General features: G+C 46.0%; 1 protein-coding gene across 1 annotated transcript; it reads left to right on the top strand.

Moving 5' to 3' along the window:
- The first annotated feature begins 2,088 nt into the window (after positions 1-2,088).
- Positions 2,089-10,493, top strand: LOC119090423 (uncharacterized). The gene is made up of 3 exons (XM_037213222.1): positions 2,089-2,423; positions 7,445-7,599; positions 9,673-10,493. The coding sequence occupies exons 1-3, from the start codon at positions 2,120-2,122 to the stop codon at positions 9,793-9,795; spliced, it is 582 nt and encodes a 193-aa protein (XP_037069117.1). The 5' UTR covers positions 2,089-2,119; the 3' UTR covers positions 9,796-10,493.
- The last annotated feature ends 2,086 nt before the right edge of the window (positions 10,494-12,579 follow it).

Genomic DNA, 12,579 nt, shown 5'->3' with positions numbered 1-12,579 from the left:
ATTCATTACCGTGTGGTGAGCATTCGAGCTCACCTGTCTCAAATGGCACAACGTTTTGAAACGCCGTGTAACAAATTTATCACGTTCGTCGCAAAATGCTGTGGCCAACTGCGATTCTTATCAGTATGAATCGTCGCTGACCACGGCACTTATCTGGTGTTTTAGTCTGTTTAGCATGTTGAGTGACTCTTGGCTTAAAAATATGTGAAAAGCACTAATCTGAGGGACGTTGGAAAAGCAATGTGTCACCACTGATCTGCGACGTCAACACTGATAAAGTGAAGTTTATGTTATATTTTTGTCGTCTGCTAAAAAACTATCCTGATTAAGGCTGCCATGTTTGACAGCATACTGTGGCTCAATTGCTCATATAGCGAAATGTCAATGTTTTGGCATATGATTTACACAAACCCAAACTACAAGCGTTAGCGGGTGCGGACCAATACCAAGCTTTGAGTTTCGTCTAACTGGGATGGTATCTTTTAATATGGTCCGGTTTGTTTCAATTTGTTTGCATGTTCGCAAGTTTGCCACCAACTGGCCCGCAAAAGGGTCGGTTTTTGCCACCGATTATATTTGGTAAATGAGAAGCTTTTTTAACCCTGGCGTTGGATTACGCCGTAATAATCCTTGAAGGACCATTTTAGGAGAGGGCTCCGCTAAAGTAGGCAGTAGGTAGTTCCTCCTCAATTTGGTGTGCACTCTAAGCTTTGTCACCTTCCTTTGCTCAGAGTGGAGTTTTGAGCTCATTTTCCGATGTACAGGGATGTTGAATTGTTTATTTTTGTGAGGGCTTACCTCCCTCTCACCATCCAATTTGTTTCGGGGGGGAGGGGTCTCGATCCATTGTTAAAAATTGATTAAGACACATGTGGAAAAAGGTTACCTGACCCTCAGGCAGTCCCTGTCATGTACACATCTTAAAGAGAATGTTCCACGATTGAAGATGCTGAAACAAGCATTGGATATGATGAAATAAGCTCACTTGGAAGTGTTGATATACTTTTAATTGGAAAAGACTCCTGTAGATAATTTTTTTTCTTTAGCAAATATCGTCCTCAACATGTCATTATTTGATTACGTCGTGAAACGTTTGTGTGATGGTGTAGTGCTGCCAAACCAGCCGTGCGAAATTGCCACCCTGCGTACATTGAAACATTGGTTGAATTAAACAAGACCGCTTGAAAATACACCACCAGCGCGGTGTGAGCAATCTGAGCCTACTGTCCGTCACACTGCGGGAATCATCACCGGGTCTTAAACTGGAAAATGGCCGAGGACAGAGTCGTAGTTTTGCGAAATTAATCTTGACAGTGCAAAATGATGCAAGTTATCCCGAAAAAAACACTAACAGGTGGTCTTACTCATGGTGTTCACCCATATTTATCCGAGAGTTTAAGAAGTTTACTTCATCTCTATTTTTATTATCTATTATTAGATTTTTATATTTACTGGCTATTCATTCTCCCTCTCCTTCTTTCATAGCCCTAAAATCATCACCTCTGGTTGAAAGGGCTTTTATCCAAATAACCAAATAACCTAACCGTAGCACATTCCAAAATTTTGCCATTTATGGGAACGAGCCTAAAACTGCGTGTTTTCTGCGCTCCTCCCTGTTCCACAAAATTGTGTGCATCAGCTAAGCGTTCGAAAAAAGAACGCAGGCCTGACTTATGGCTTGGTTGCTTTGCTTAAAGGGTATGGTCCGCTGACACTGTGTGGAAGGCCAACACAGTATAATGCGTTGACGGTGCACCAAATTCACCTTTGATTGGATCCAATTTGGACAACATCGTTTCAGCATCTCTCGGCCTTGAAGCTTGCGCCCTCCAACACCATGAAAGCGAAATCACATGCTCAAGCAACAGCTGACGGACTTTTTTGGTTGACATCCACCTCGGCGTACTTCTGTCCTCCCTGAGCTGATGTCAGTACTTTTGGAACCGGGTGCCCAGCGTGAACGATACTCTCCTCTGCGAAACACTGCCCAATCACGCGCCTCCGTCCAAGGTCACGAAGCGTGCCCCGCGGGCAGATGGGGCGCCTCGGACTGTGGCCGTCAGCTGCATGCCACAGGACGCGGTCAGCGCCGCTGGCGAGCAGCTCGGGGGACGGCGATATGTCCGCGGAGGCGGCTCTGGTGCTGACGGCGATGCTGGCGGCCACGCTGGCGCCGGCTCGGGCGCTGTACGGCCACGGCGTGCACATGATTTCGATGCCGGTCGGCAGCAAATCGTGCCGGTGCGCGCTACGTACCGGCCCCGGAATGGGCGACGACAGCAACCTGGTGCTGGAGCTGGGAGAGCTGGCACTGGTCGCGGGAGGCGTGTCCCACAACAGCTACGTTTCTTGTGAGGAGGCCAAGCTCTTTTGCCCGCAGCAGTGTGCGGAGCTGGCCCGCGAGGTGCTCGTGCAGGATGGCGGTGAGTTAAGATTTGGTATGCTGGCTGCGCGTTGACCGTTTTTGGTCCGTTGGTCAGGGTTGATTATGTGTGTTACGTTTTCAGTCTACATATGTGTATAAAGCTTCCCACGGACCAACTAATCGTTCAGATAAATCCGAGGAACTTTCTTCGTGAACCGGTGCTGGAATGAGTGTAGAATTGTTTGCCGATATAGAGCAGTTGTGATAAATCACCATTATTTCTCTCGATAAGCTCCAGAATCTGAAGATTCTGCAGTGCGCTCACCAGCAAGTGCATATATAATAATGCTGCCGGACAATGTCATTCCGTGACTGTGTCAGATCTGGCAACTTGCTGGTAGCTTACCTTTCGTTGATGTCTTGGCTAAGACATGTGATTGCATCCCTGGCAATGGTTCCGTGCGCCGAACGATTCCTCAATGAAGCTAGGGGAAAGCAAGCAGATCCCAACGCATCCGGTTTTCCCCCAATCTTCGGAAAACGATTACTCCGACTACACTTTTGGCAGTTCAGGTATCCTGGGTTATCTCTCGGCAAGATTTGAAAGAGGACACATCATAATATCTTTCCATGCAAGTTCGAAACCAACATATGACCTATTAACCCTGGCTTGACATGGCGATTTTTACGCCGTCGCCCGGAAAAGGGGGCCAGGCTTTTGAACTTTTGATCTGAGACAGCACAGCGATAAACAGGGATGTGCTGTCTGTCTAAACTACCCGTGCACGCAGTTTTTTGTTGGTTACGTGCCAGTTTGAAATCTTCCAGGTCACAATTATGACCTAAAATGCGCAATGCCGAAAATGCTGCGGAATGTTCTGGCCGTCAGAATGAAAAACAAAAACAAAACCAACAGAACGGAATTCAGTAGCACCAGCGTGTTCTTTACTTTCTTCCAGCTCTGGAGATGTGCGTGTTTTTGGGTCTGGATTGACAGGATGCCTGAATGGCCCAGTAAATCACCTTTCATATTACGAAAACATCGCCACAGCCACACAATGTTTATCGGAGTGTACGCGTGATTATTACAAAGTCCCACTACCGGCAGCTGCCATTCTAAACAAGGTGGGGTAGGGGGAAGGAGATCGATGCATGGTGCATCGTCCAAGCACTCCGCACTGTTTCCTGAAGGAATGTCGATTTCTAAAAAAGGACTGCGGGGACAGTCTTTGAATTCGCCATAAGAGGACAGGTACAAAAAACTTGTCGGACAGAGTCAACGTATGCTCTCGGTTCTCACTATTCGTTATAAGTATACATTATATATATATATATATATTTACATTTCTACATGTATATACGTATAAACATGCATGTATATGATATATGTATATATTCATATATACATACATATATAAATATATAAAGTATATATAATATATTTTATATCTATATATGTATTCGCAAGAAAGGTGTCTGCAGTATGTCTGGCATTCCATCCCGTTTATGTAAAGCTTCTCAACATTCCTCAAATATCATCGATAAATTACATCCAATTCAGTTAATGTGAAACAAACCATCAGGACTCTTCCACGCATTTTTCAGAAAATGTGTCTCAACCTTTCCCCAAAACGCATAGACACATGCGCTGCCCTTGATAATATCTTTCCCCGCATGTTTCATCAAACATGCTTTGCGAGCGAGCTGTAATTCAGGGAGACACTATTTCAAACTGTTACACCGCTGAGGGAAAAATGACTTCTCGCTTCAGTTCGAATGTATGACAGCTGAAACGACCATAATGTCAACGTCACGCACAACACAGGCTGAATGTACAGGCGTTGCTAGTTGAGCTGGCTCCTCAGAGACCATGGTCATCTGGGAAGGCTCAACCTTTGTGCAGAACCGAGAAGTGAAAGAATTACGTAACATTGCTCTGACCACGCGAGCTCTTAAGCCTTGGAACAAGAACCCCGATGCCCGGCGTTGCAGTCTCCGTAGGCCACGTGACGTCGGTTTCCTCGATGTTATTAGACGGTGGTCGGTAAGCGGATAAAAACGGTGACATTTCTGAAAGAAGCACCTGTGAACACTGTAGGATGTCAAGTCGTGCGTGTAGGACGTACTCCGGGGCCATGTTCCTCCTGCGCAATTGACATCCATGATAGGAACAGATAAGCGTTCACAGCTCTACGAACCGGCGCTGGACTTTGGTTTTGGAACTAGACAGGGGCGCATAATATCCCTATTTCCCTGCCGCTGGCGCTTTTTATCTGTTCAGGGACGTTTTCAAAATTATACATGTGAAGCTCTCTCCCGGGTCTAATTTTTGAGCCGTACGAATTCGTTTTGAAAGACTTTCGGAGGCATTTCTTCGCGACGGCTGTTCTCGCGCGTCAGGCGCCCGTCGCCTCGTAGTGGTCCGCCAACGCCGCTCATTTTGATGGAAACTGCTACCTCGGCCATCGGTGCTCTTGCTTCTAAGATTGCGATTATGCGGGCTCAAGTTTTTTAAGTGATTTGTTTGACATGTTGCTCCAGATCGAGGATGGACGCAGGCGTGTAGCTTTGTAAAATGGGAGGGGAGACCGGGCCAATCAAGTTGACTTAACCTATCCTCCAAGTCCTGATAACTCCCCAGATTTTGGTCTCTGCTCTGCGCCATTGACGCCCAAATTTAGCTTCAAAACGATCACTTTGTCGGTTTCAGAATGGTTTTGAAGTTGAGGAAGCACTTCCCTTTTGAAGCCAATGTGACAGTGTTGTTGATGATATATAAATATATTACATAGGCCGTGACGCGTTTAGGACCTGTACTGTACCCGCTGTTCAGACACTAGCCGCATTTAATTGAACCAGTGTTTCCTTTTTCGCTCATATGCAAATATATGGAGAAAAGAATCCTTGATCGTCTTATGGTGTCCCCAAACGGTGCAAGAGGCTTTGTGGTTGACATTTCAGGGCCCGATCCTGTAGACCGGGATTTTTAATGTGACCTATAGCGAGCTCTTCGTATCTTCCAATCAGGCACTTGATCGAAGGCCCTTCTGCGGGCTCCGCCGAACACCGCCTCAGCCCAATGCTGGGCTCCTTGCCATACATGACCCTTGTTATGCACTGTGGCCCCCAGATCGATGCAGGGGCCCTGCCTTGTCTCAGGGGCCCCGACCGATGTAAATCGTGAGCACCGGCCTTGTCCCTGCTTGGGAAACGAGCCTTCGATCGTAGACCTGATGCTGGAGTAATCTGGTCGCAAATCCGTCACGTGTCACGGTCGTTGAGCCTCCACAGCAGGGGGTGTAGTTTCGCAAAGTACGCTGGGAAGGGGGAATGGTCGAGCTAGCCCTAGCTTTAAATTAACTAAGAATGCGTGTCTTCCCGATTTGATCCGCTTTCCTATCAACGTAATGGATGGTATTCGCACGCAATTGAATAGGAAACTGCAGCATTGCTTTAAAGCGTTTCCCTAGCTCTGCCTCGGCGGAAGATGTCGTTGGGCACCATTATTCTGTTTGGTGTCAGTCGTCGAAGCCATGTTTCGGTTGAGGGCTGGCCACTTGTGACCGCTTCAGTGAGTTAACAGCATTTTCAGGGTCTTGAAAAGGCGGTTTGGATAATCACAGGTCAATTTCTACCTTGAACGGATCACATCGCCGACTTACCCCGGACTGCCAATACCTCTCGTCGCTGAGGAGAGGATGCTGAATCGCAGAACCGCCAACGAAATAAGTAAGGTCAAAAATTAAACCCCAGGCAGGTATTCATGACACTGCAATGCGAAACCCCCTTGCAAAATTGCAGTGCGTTGAAAGTCACCCCCCACCCCATATCGGTCGCATCGCATAGATTGTTACATGCCCTTGCGGCCAGATGAATCCCCATATTTTGATTTTTCAGTCTTATACTGTCTAGTACGCAACACTGAGTGTCGGCTGTTAAAAACAGCCAATCGGCCGACCGTCCGGACCATAGGATATACACTGATTTGTCGCCGACCTGTCACCGAGTCAGCCGACCAACTAAAAATCGGGGATATTTTTGTCGCCGGGTTGGAATGAAGCCTAGAAAAGATACCATGGCGCCGTAGAGTACGGTAAAGAGTCTTTACGGAACCGTTCCGTGGTGTTGTGTGGCGAACGGTATTAACATGGAGGCATAATATCTGGGCATGGAGACCTTGCGTTATGTTTTGCATAGTGTGCCGTATTTTTGTCGTCTTGGCTGTCACCAAAATTTGCTGTCCAAAAGCATTTTTGGCACCAAGCTTTGCGTGAATATATACCTTTTTGTCGCCGACCTTATCCACCAAGTCGGCAGGTTTTACCGCCGCTGACTAGCCATGCCGGCGCAACACGGCCCGTTTAAGGCGGTCGATATTTGAAAAGCACGTGAAAGACCTGCGCCCAACCAAACGGGGTCACATAGTCCTACAGTGTCTTATAACAACAAGATCATGACTAAGGAACCTTAAGGTTTTGACACAAGGGAGTGAACCTACCAACCAATCCTCCCTGTGTACTTGATGTGTGTAGCCCATTTAGTTCTCGAGGTCTCAAGGGGTTCAACTGCCCCCCCCCCCCTCCCCCTCCAGCAGGGAGGGTCAATGCTCCAGTGCTTCTGAAACACCTGATTGCATGATTCTGGTACCTGTGGGCATTTGTTAAAAGTATCTTGACTCAAAATCCTCAAAGCCCTGTGATTTTGACAGCTTAACTTCACGTCTGTTGAAATGCCTGAAGCACTACGCAAGCAGGTAATCGCAACAGATTACCACGCCCAACTAATTTTGTTTGCATATATATATATATATATATATATATATATATATATATATATATATATATATATATATATATATATATATATATATATGTATAAATAAATATATATATATATATGTATATATATATATATATATATATGTATGTACAAAAGAAGTGGTGAGAACAAATGACTTGCAACCAGCCTAGTGGTACAAATGTTCGCCAAACGCCGCTGCATGCTGCGCTTCATGCTGCAGCCGGCTCCTGCACTGCCGCCGGCTCCCTCTGCATTGACGTCGCTCCCCTCCGCCCGCAGTCGGGTCACTGCTGCCACCCGAGGGCATGGCAGCCGCCAGCCTGTGCGGGCTGATGCAGCCGAACAACATTACAGAAGCGATGCCGGGCACAATCGAGCAGTTCAGCTTCTGGGTCTCCTACCAGATGACCGGCTGTCGCGGCTCCAACACCCAGGTGACGGCCTGTGACGGTCTGCAGGCCACATTGGGCCCGGCCGTTGAAGTGCATAGGCGAGAATCGTTGTGAGTCCGTAACGAGCACTTCAGAAGCTTTGAATAAATTTATTTGCTGTTGAACCGTTCCGATGCGTTTTGCGTCGGCAGTGCAACGGTGTGGCCCGCTGGGAGATGTCCGATGCGCTCAGGGTATCACTGATTATGATGTGGTGATGCAGCAGGCGATCCATCGCCTTTTTGTTGATCCTTTTGTTGTTCAAATTATAATTATTGTTCTCATATATTACTCAACTATTGGCCAATTTGAGGAGTCACTAAAGTTATGTGTGAATTTAGCCTACTCATATTTGGGGGCATTGTTCCGCCCCAGGATTCCTTTAATGATATGCAATAATTGAGTGAAAACGCTACGTTGTGTTGGGTCCCACTCTATTCAAACGCCGACTCACGACGTTTGAGGCTGATCCCGATCCGGTGTTCGAGAAGCTCGGCATACCCTGAATGAAGCCCACGCCGATTCAGACTCAAGGATAAGTGGTTGCACTCTGCGGTCGCTTTCGGTGGTATGCATTCCGGTGGCAGCTTTTGAGGTAAACAATTATTCCACGGACTTCGTGAAAGCCTACGCGTGGGAATCCCCTTAGTCGCACAACTTTCTTGGCCTGTGTTCTATTTCGTCTGCTCATGAGATGCCATACATGTAAACTGAACTGAACTGGACAACTCTACCATGTCTTAATACACCTTTCTGGTTGACCTGACTCCCCGATCATTCGGTTGGCCCACCTCAGACTGCAGCTGACGACAGATAGTTAACGTGTTCAGTTCCACCCTGATCAAACCAAAATTTAATTGCTGTGGCCGACCACTATTTGTTCTGAGGCAAGCGTATGTGTGGCAGAAGATACATTAGCGCGTCCTGATGCATGTTTGTGCACATCTGTAAGAATACATCATGCAGCTTTCCATTTATTTTCAACGACTGAGTTCTGACAGCAATCTGCAATGTAGGGCCATCGCTGGTATGACAGTTCAGGTCATTTTGCTTTGCCCTTTTTTGCACGCGGGTATTAAAATTTTACACTGAGGTGTGAATAGTTGAAGCCTGGATGGAACATATTTTGTTAAAAGAACAGAAGCATATAACGATTGCCATTTCAGATTTTTGCCATTGTAATCCTGGTAAGTCCTCACATTCTTTAAAGGGGGCATATATCCCAAGTTTGGAGTATGTTTCGAAAAACGTACTTGAGTGAAACCACAGGACTAGTTAGGCGTAATGATAGTACTGGGTAGTGCCACTGCAGCAAAGTGAGCACATAATAAGAGTATTAATTTTAATTATATTCAAGTCCAAACTACACTGCCAACGCTTCATAACAGTAGTACGCTTCTTCCGTGCCGTCGCGACCAGTGTTGTCATGACAGCAACCGTGCGTACCTCTTCTGGTGCAAATTACGAAAATGTTTGTGATTGGCCCAGCGGGCAAGAGCCTGTTACCGACAAGTTGGTTGGTTGAAGTTTGAACCAGTGCGTTGTATGGATCATGTGATACATTCCCGAAGCCAAAGGCGCCTCGAAAGGGACACTGTGTTGAACGCCAAAGGGGAGAAATAAAAGCCTGGGTGTAACGTTCCGTTGCATCCGCGGGAAAATAGTTTTATGTTCATATATTTTTTTTTCTCAAAACAGTGTTTCAACCGTTCGTAGCATTTATTATACCAACGTTTTGACACAGTGGTGTGTGACAAACATTACGGAACACACGTGCTGGAAAAAGCAAAGCAAATGAAGCGTATTACTTCTAAATGGGTGAGCAGGGAGTCAAAGGAGATTTCTCCTGCAGAGTCGGCTACTTCAAATCAAAATTATGAACTATTCAATATTTCGAAAAACTGATATCACTGATCAAATAGGAAGCGTATGGTCTAACAAGAAGTGAACAGTACAAACATGTGGGATTACTCTTTAAACCCCCAGAGACGCATGCCATCTTTTCTTCGTCTTCACGTTTGCCTCTGGCTTGGTACACAGATTCGCTCGGTGACAGTTGTATCTATCTCTCGACAGTACGTGGGTGAGGTGTGCTGCATCGTCCAGGCTCACTCGGGCGACGGTGAAGCGACGCCCCTGGTCTTCTACAACCCGCTGCCGGACTGCATAGCGTGCAACCTGCCACCCTGCAGCGCGTGATGACGTTCTGGTCGCCGAAGTGGCACGCATTCTGTAACGTTGTGCCCTTGGCATGTCGGAGGCGTTGTTCGGAGACATGTGACGGGCTATCACGGGCATGCAACGTTGGAAGCACTGAAATGGTAAATTTCGCGAATCACTCAACGTGGTGCAATATCAACAAATACAATGTAGCCAAGTGATTGTTGCGATTGTTTCTAGTTCGTACGAAATTTGCATTACACGCGTATTGAGGGCATCATATATGTCAGCTAACTTTGTTTGATTCCTTAGGATGTTTTAAAGGATATTTGCAAGGTGTTATTAAGAATTTAAGGATATCTGCAACGAATAACAATGTCTTCTGATTCTGGCTTTTAGGCACTGATCAGTTATGTTGTCGATAAGCTTGACAGACTGTAGACTTAAGCTTGAGTCGGAGTCGACTTTACAAATCGTCAGACCTTAGCTTGAGTCAGAGTCGATTCCGGAACCACGCACTAACTGAACAATGGTGGAATGGTTGTTGCCCAAAATCCTGGGCCAGGTTCGGGGTTGTCACACGTGAAAGGCAAAACTACTAATCGGTCAACTTAAACGACACAATTCACAACATGTTGCAAAATTATCTGATGAAAAATACAAAATCGAGAATGAAACCAATATTTAGCGTATTTGCCAGCAACACAGTCAGTCGCACACTATTCCTCTTTTTCCCTGGTAAAATATTTGCATTGGCACATCTTCATACAGGGCGGCCACGGGTGACGGTCTGGATGATGTGGAGATGATGGCGTTGGCCAGAATTGTCAGAATATGCTTTGAACGCAGCAACCCCAAATGATGGTCGCTAGAAACCGGGATTGATTAGCGATAAATCATGGCTCAACACCGCTGCAGTCCCCCCCCCCCCCCCCATTTCTTTTGTATTAAATCGACCGAGCAGTACACATCTGCAAAGCTTTGCTGGCGTGGGTAAAAAACATGCGAATTTTTTAACTGTTCCGGGTGGGGACAGATTTTGCCACAGTTCGGGTTATCATGGCTAGCCCAAAACAGTCAGTTCAGCTACAAAAACACAAAACAGTCAGCCGTTAAGATTTCTAACTTTTCCACATGCTCTTTCCCGCGTATTGCATGGAATTTGGGGCGAATAGCATGCACGCCGATGTTTCTGGAGTCCGGTATTAGGAGGGACCTCCAGTGAAATTGGGCAACCCTGGCAAGATAGTGATCTTCCCGGCATTACACGCACCACATGGTGTCCAGAGGAAACTGATGTTGTCGACAATGAGACAGTTGCAGCAAGAATATCGTTATCGCCGTATCACAGAAATGTTATGGCATGGATGGTTCCCGGCCTCGAAAAGGGAAGGCTCCTAGCGATGCTAATGCCTCTGCGGGTTGCCAGTGGGGTACGTAAGGAAAACCTTTTGGTATTTAGATGCAAAGCTTTTAAATACACACAAACGATACAGGAGCATTTTATTACACATTGACGAATGCGTGCTTGGGTTATCCGAAAGTGTGTGCAAAAGAACACGGCCTCATTCATAAATGCATTACTTTGCTGTCAGTGGAAAGCGTCCGAAGATCTATGCGCGGGTAAAACTAAAAGAAGAAAAATAAGTTTTTTTCCCACAGATTTAACCTTCGAATGTGAGTAAGGCATCTGAAGTCATCTGAAATATGCAGGCCTAAAATGGGAGGTTGAATTTAACGTTTCCTTATACGTAGTAAAAAGGCATCCCAAGAAAACCATAGAAAAGGCGAGTTTAGCGACGACAAATGGGACAGAGTTGTCCCTTTTCCATGAATAGGCCAACGCTCCTTCTACCTAACAAGAACATTTCAGTTTTTATAAGTATGCTGCAAGAAATATTTTGGTGACATTTTTGGCTAATTTTTGCACTCACGTGTACACCGAAGGATAGTTGCACCCCTTTGACAGAACCATCGGTTGAATAGTGCGAGTTGTTGCTTAAGATGTAAGCATTTGTCCTTGTTTTCCTTGTCCTTGAGCAATCACCTGACACGTGTTTCAGCCAATTTGACACAGCCTAACTATTGCCGATCCCAGCCTTTCTTTCACCACTTTCATAACAAAACTCCACATTTTCGCTATCTGTTTTGAATCGCCGAAGTGGTGCCATTTTCTTCGATTACCCTTTTACTGCCGTTTCAACATCAGCCTTGCACGCCTTCCTCAACCCAACCAAAGCCGTAGAAAAATCGTGTCTGAACGATGTCACGCAATGGCCTTTTAACACGTGCTCGGGCGGGGGTCAATCTTACCCCAAAAGGTTCTTCCGAAATAGTTTTCGCGCAGCGCAAAACTTTGCACAGCCGTAGTTAATTGGATAACGTATCTTTTGGTATAAACAACATATTGTAGGCTGTCGACCTATGGCAGATAAGGTCAGGCCGTGGCTGTCAGCGGGGGCAATTCCTTGGGAATCGCGCAATATAATGCGACAATCGCGTATTTGATGAAGCCGTACATCTCTCAGATAACCTATCGAACAATGAATCGTTGAATTTAGCATTACAACAAATTATACTGACCTTGTTGAGGTATGGAGGTCGGGCCGAGATCAAAATCATTCTGTTTTTTGTTTGTTTAATGGACAACTTTTTTGATGTGATAGTTACTGATGCACCTGTGAAAGCTTCTGATGCTCAGTTAGATGATTCTGATGCTCATTTAGAGTTTCTTGATAACATATACGGCGGCAGACGTCTTCCTTGAACTTCGGAAAAGTAACTCACAAAAAAGTCGCAACAAATCACTGACCTAAGGGGTCG

The sequence above is a fragment of the Pollicipes pollicipes genome, unplaced genomic scaffold (genome assembly GCF_011947565.3).
Source record: "Pollicipes pollicipes isolate AB1234 unplaced genomic scaffold, Ppol_2.1 Scaffold_3087;HRSCAF=3621_pilon_pilon_pilon, whole genome shotgun sequence".
NCBI classification, from domain to species: Eukaryota; Metazoa; Arthropoda; class Thecostraca; order Pollicipedomorpha; family Pollicipedidae; genus Pollicipes; species Pollicipes pollicipes.
This window is presented reverse-complemented; position numbering and strand designations above follow the sequence as displayed.

Bases quoted from the DNA above. Each gene is read 5' to 3' on its own strand.
- LOC119090423 (XM_037213222.1), top strand. From the start codon at position 2,120: ATGTCCGCGGAGGCGGCTCTGGTGCTGACGGCGATGCTGGCGGCCACG. The intron at 2,424-7,444 runs GTGAGTTAAGAT...CTCCGCCCGCAG, and splicing joins GGTGCTCGTGCAGGATGGCG to TCGGGTCACTGCTGCCACCC. The intron at 7,600-9,672 runs GTGACGGCCTGT...ATCTCTCGACAG, and splicing joins GTCGCGGCTCCAACACCCAG to TACGTGGGTGAGGTGTGCTG.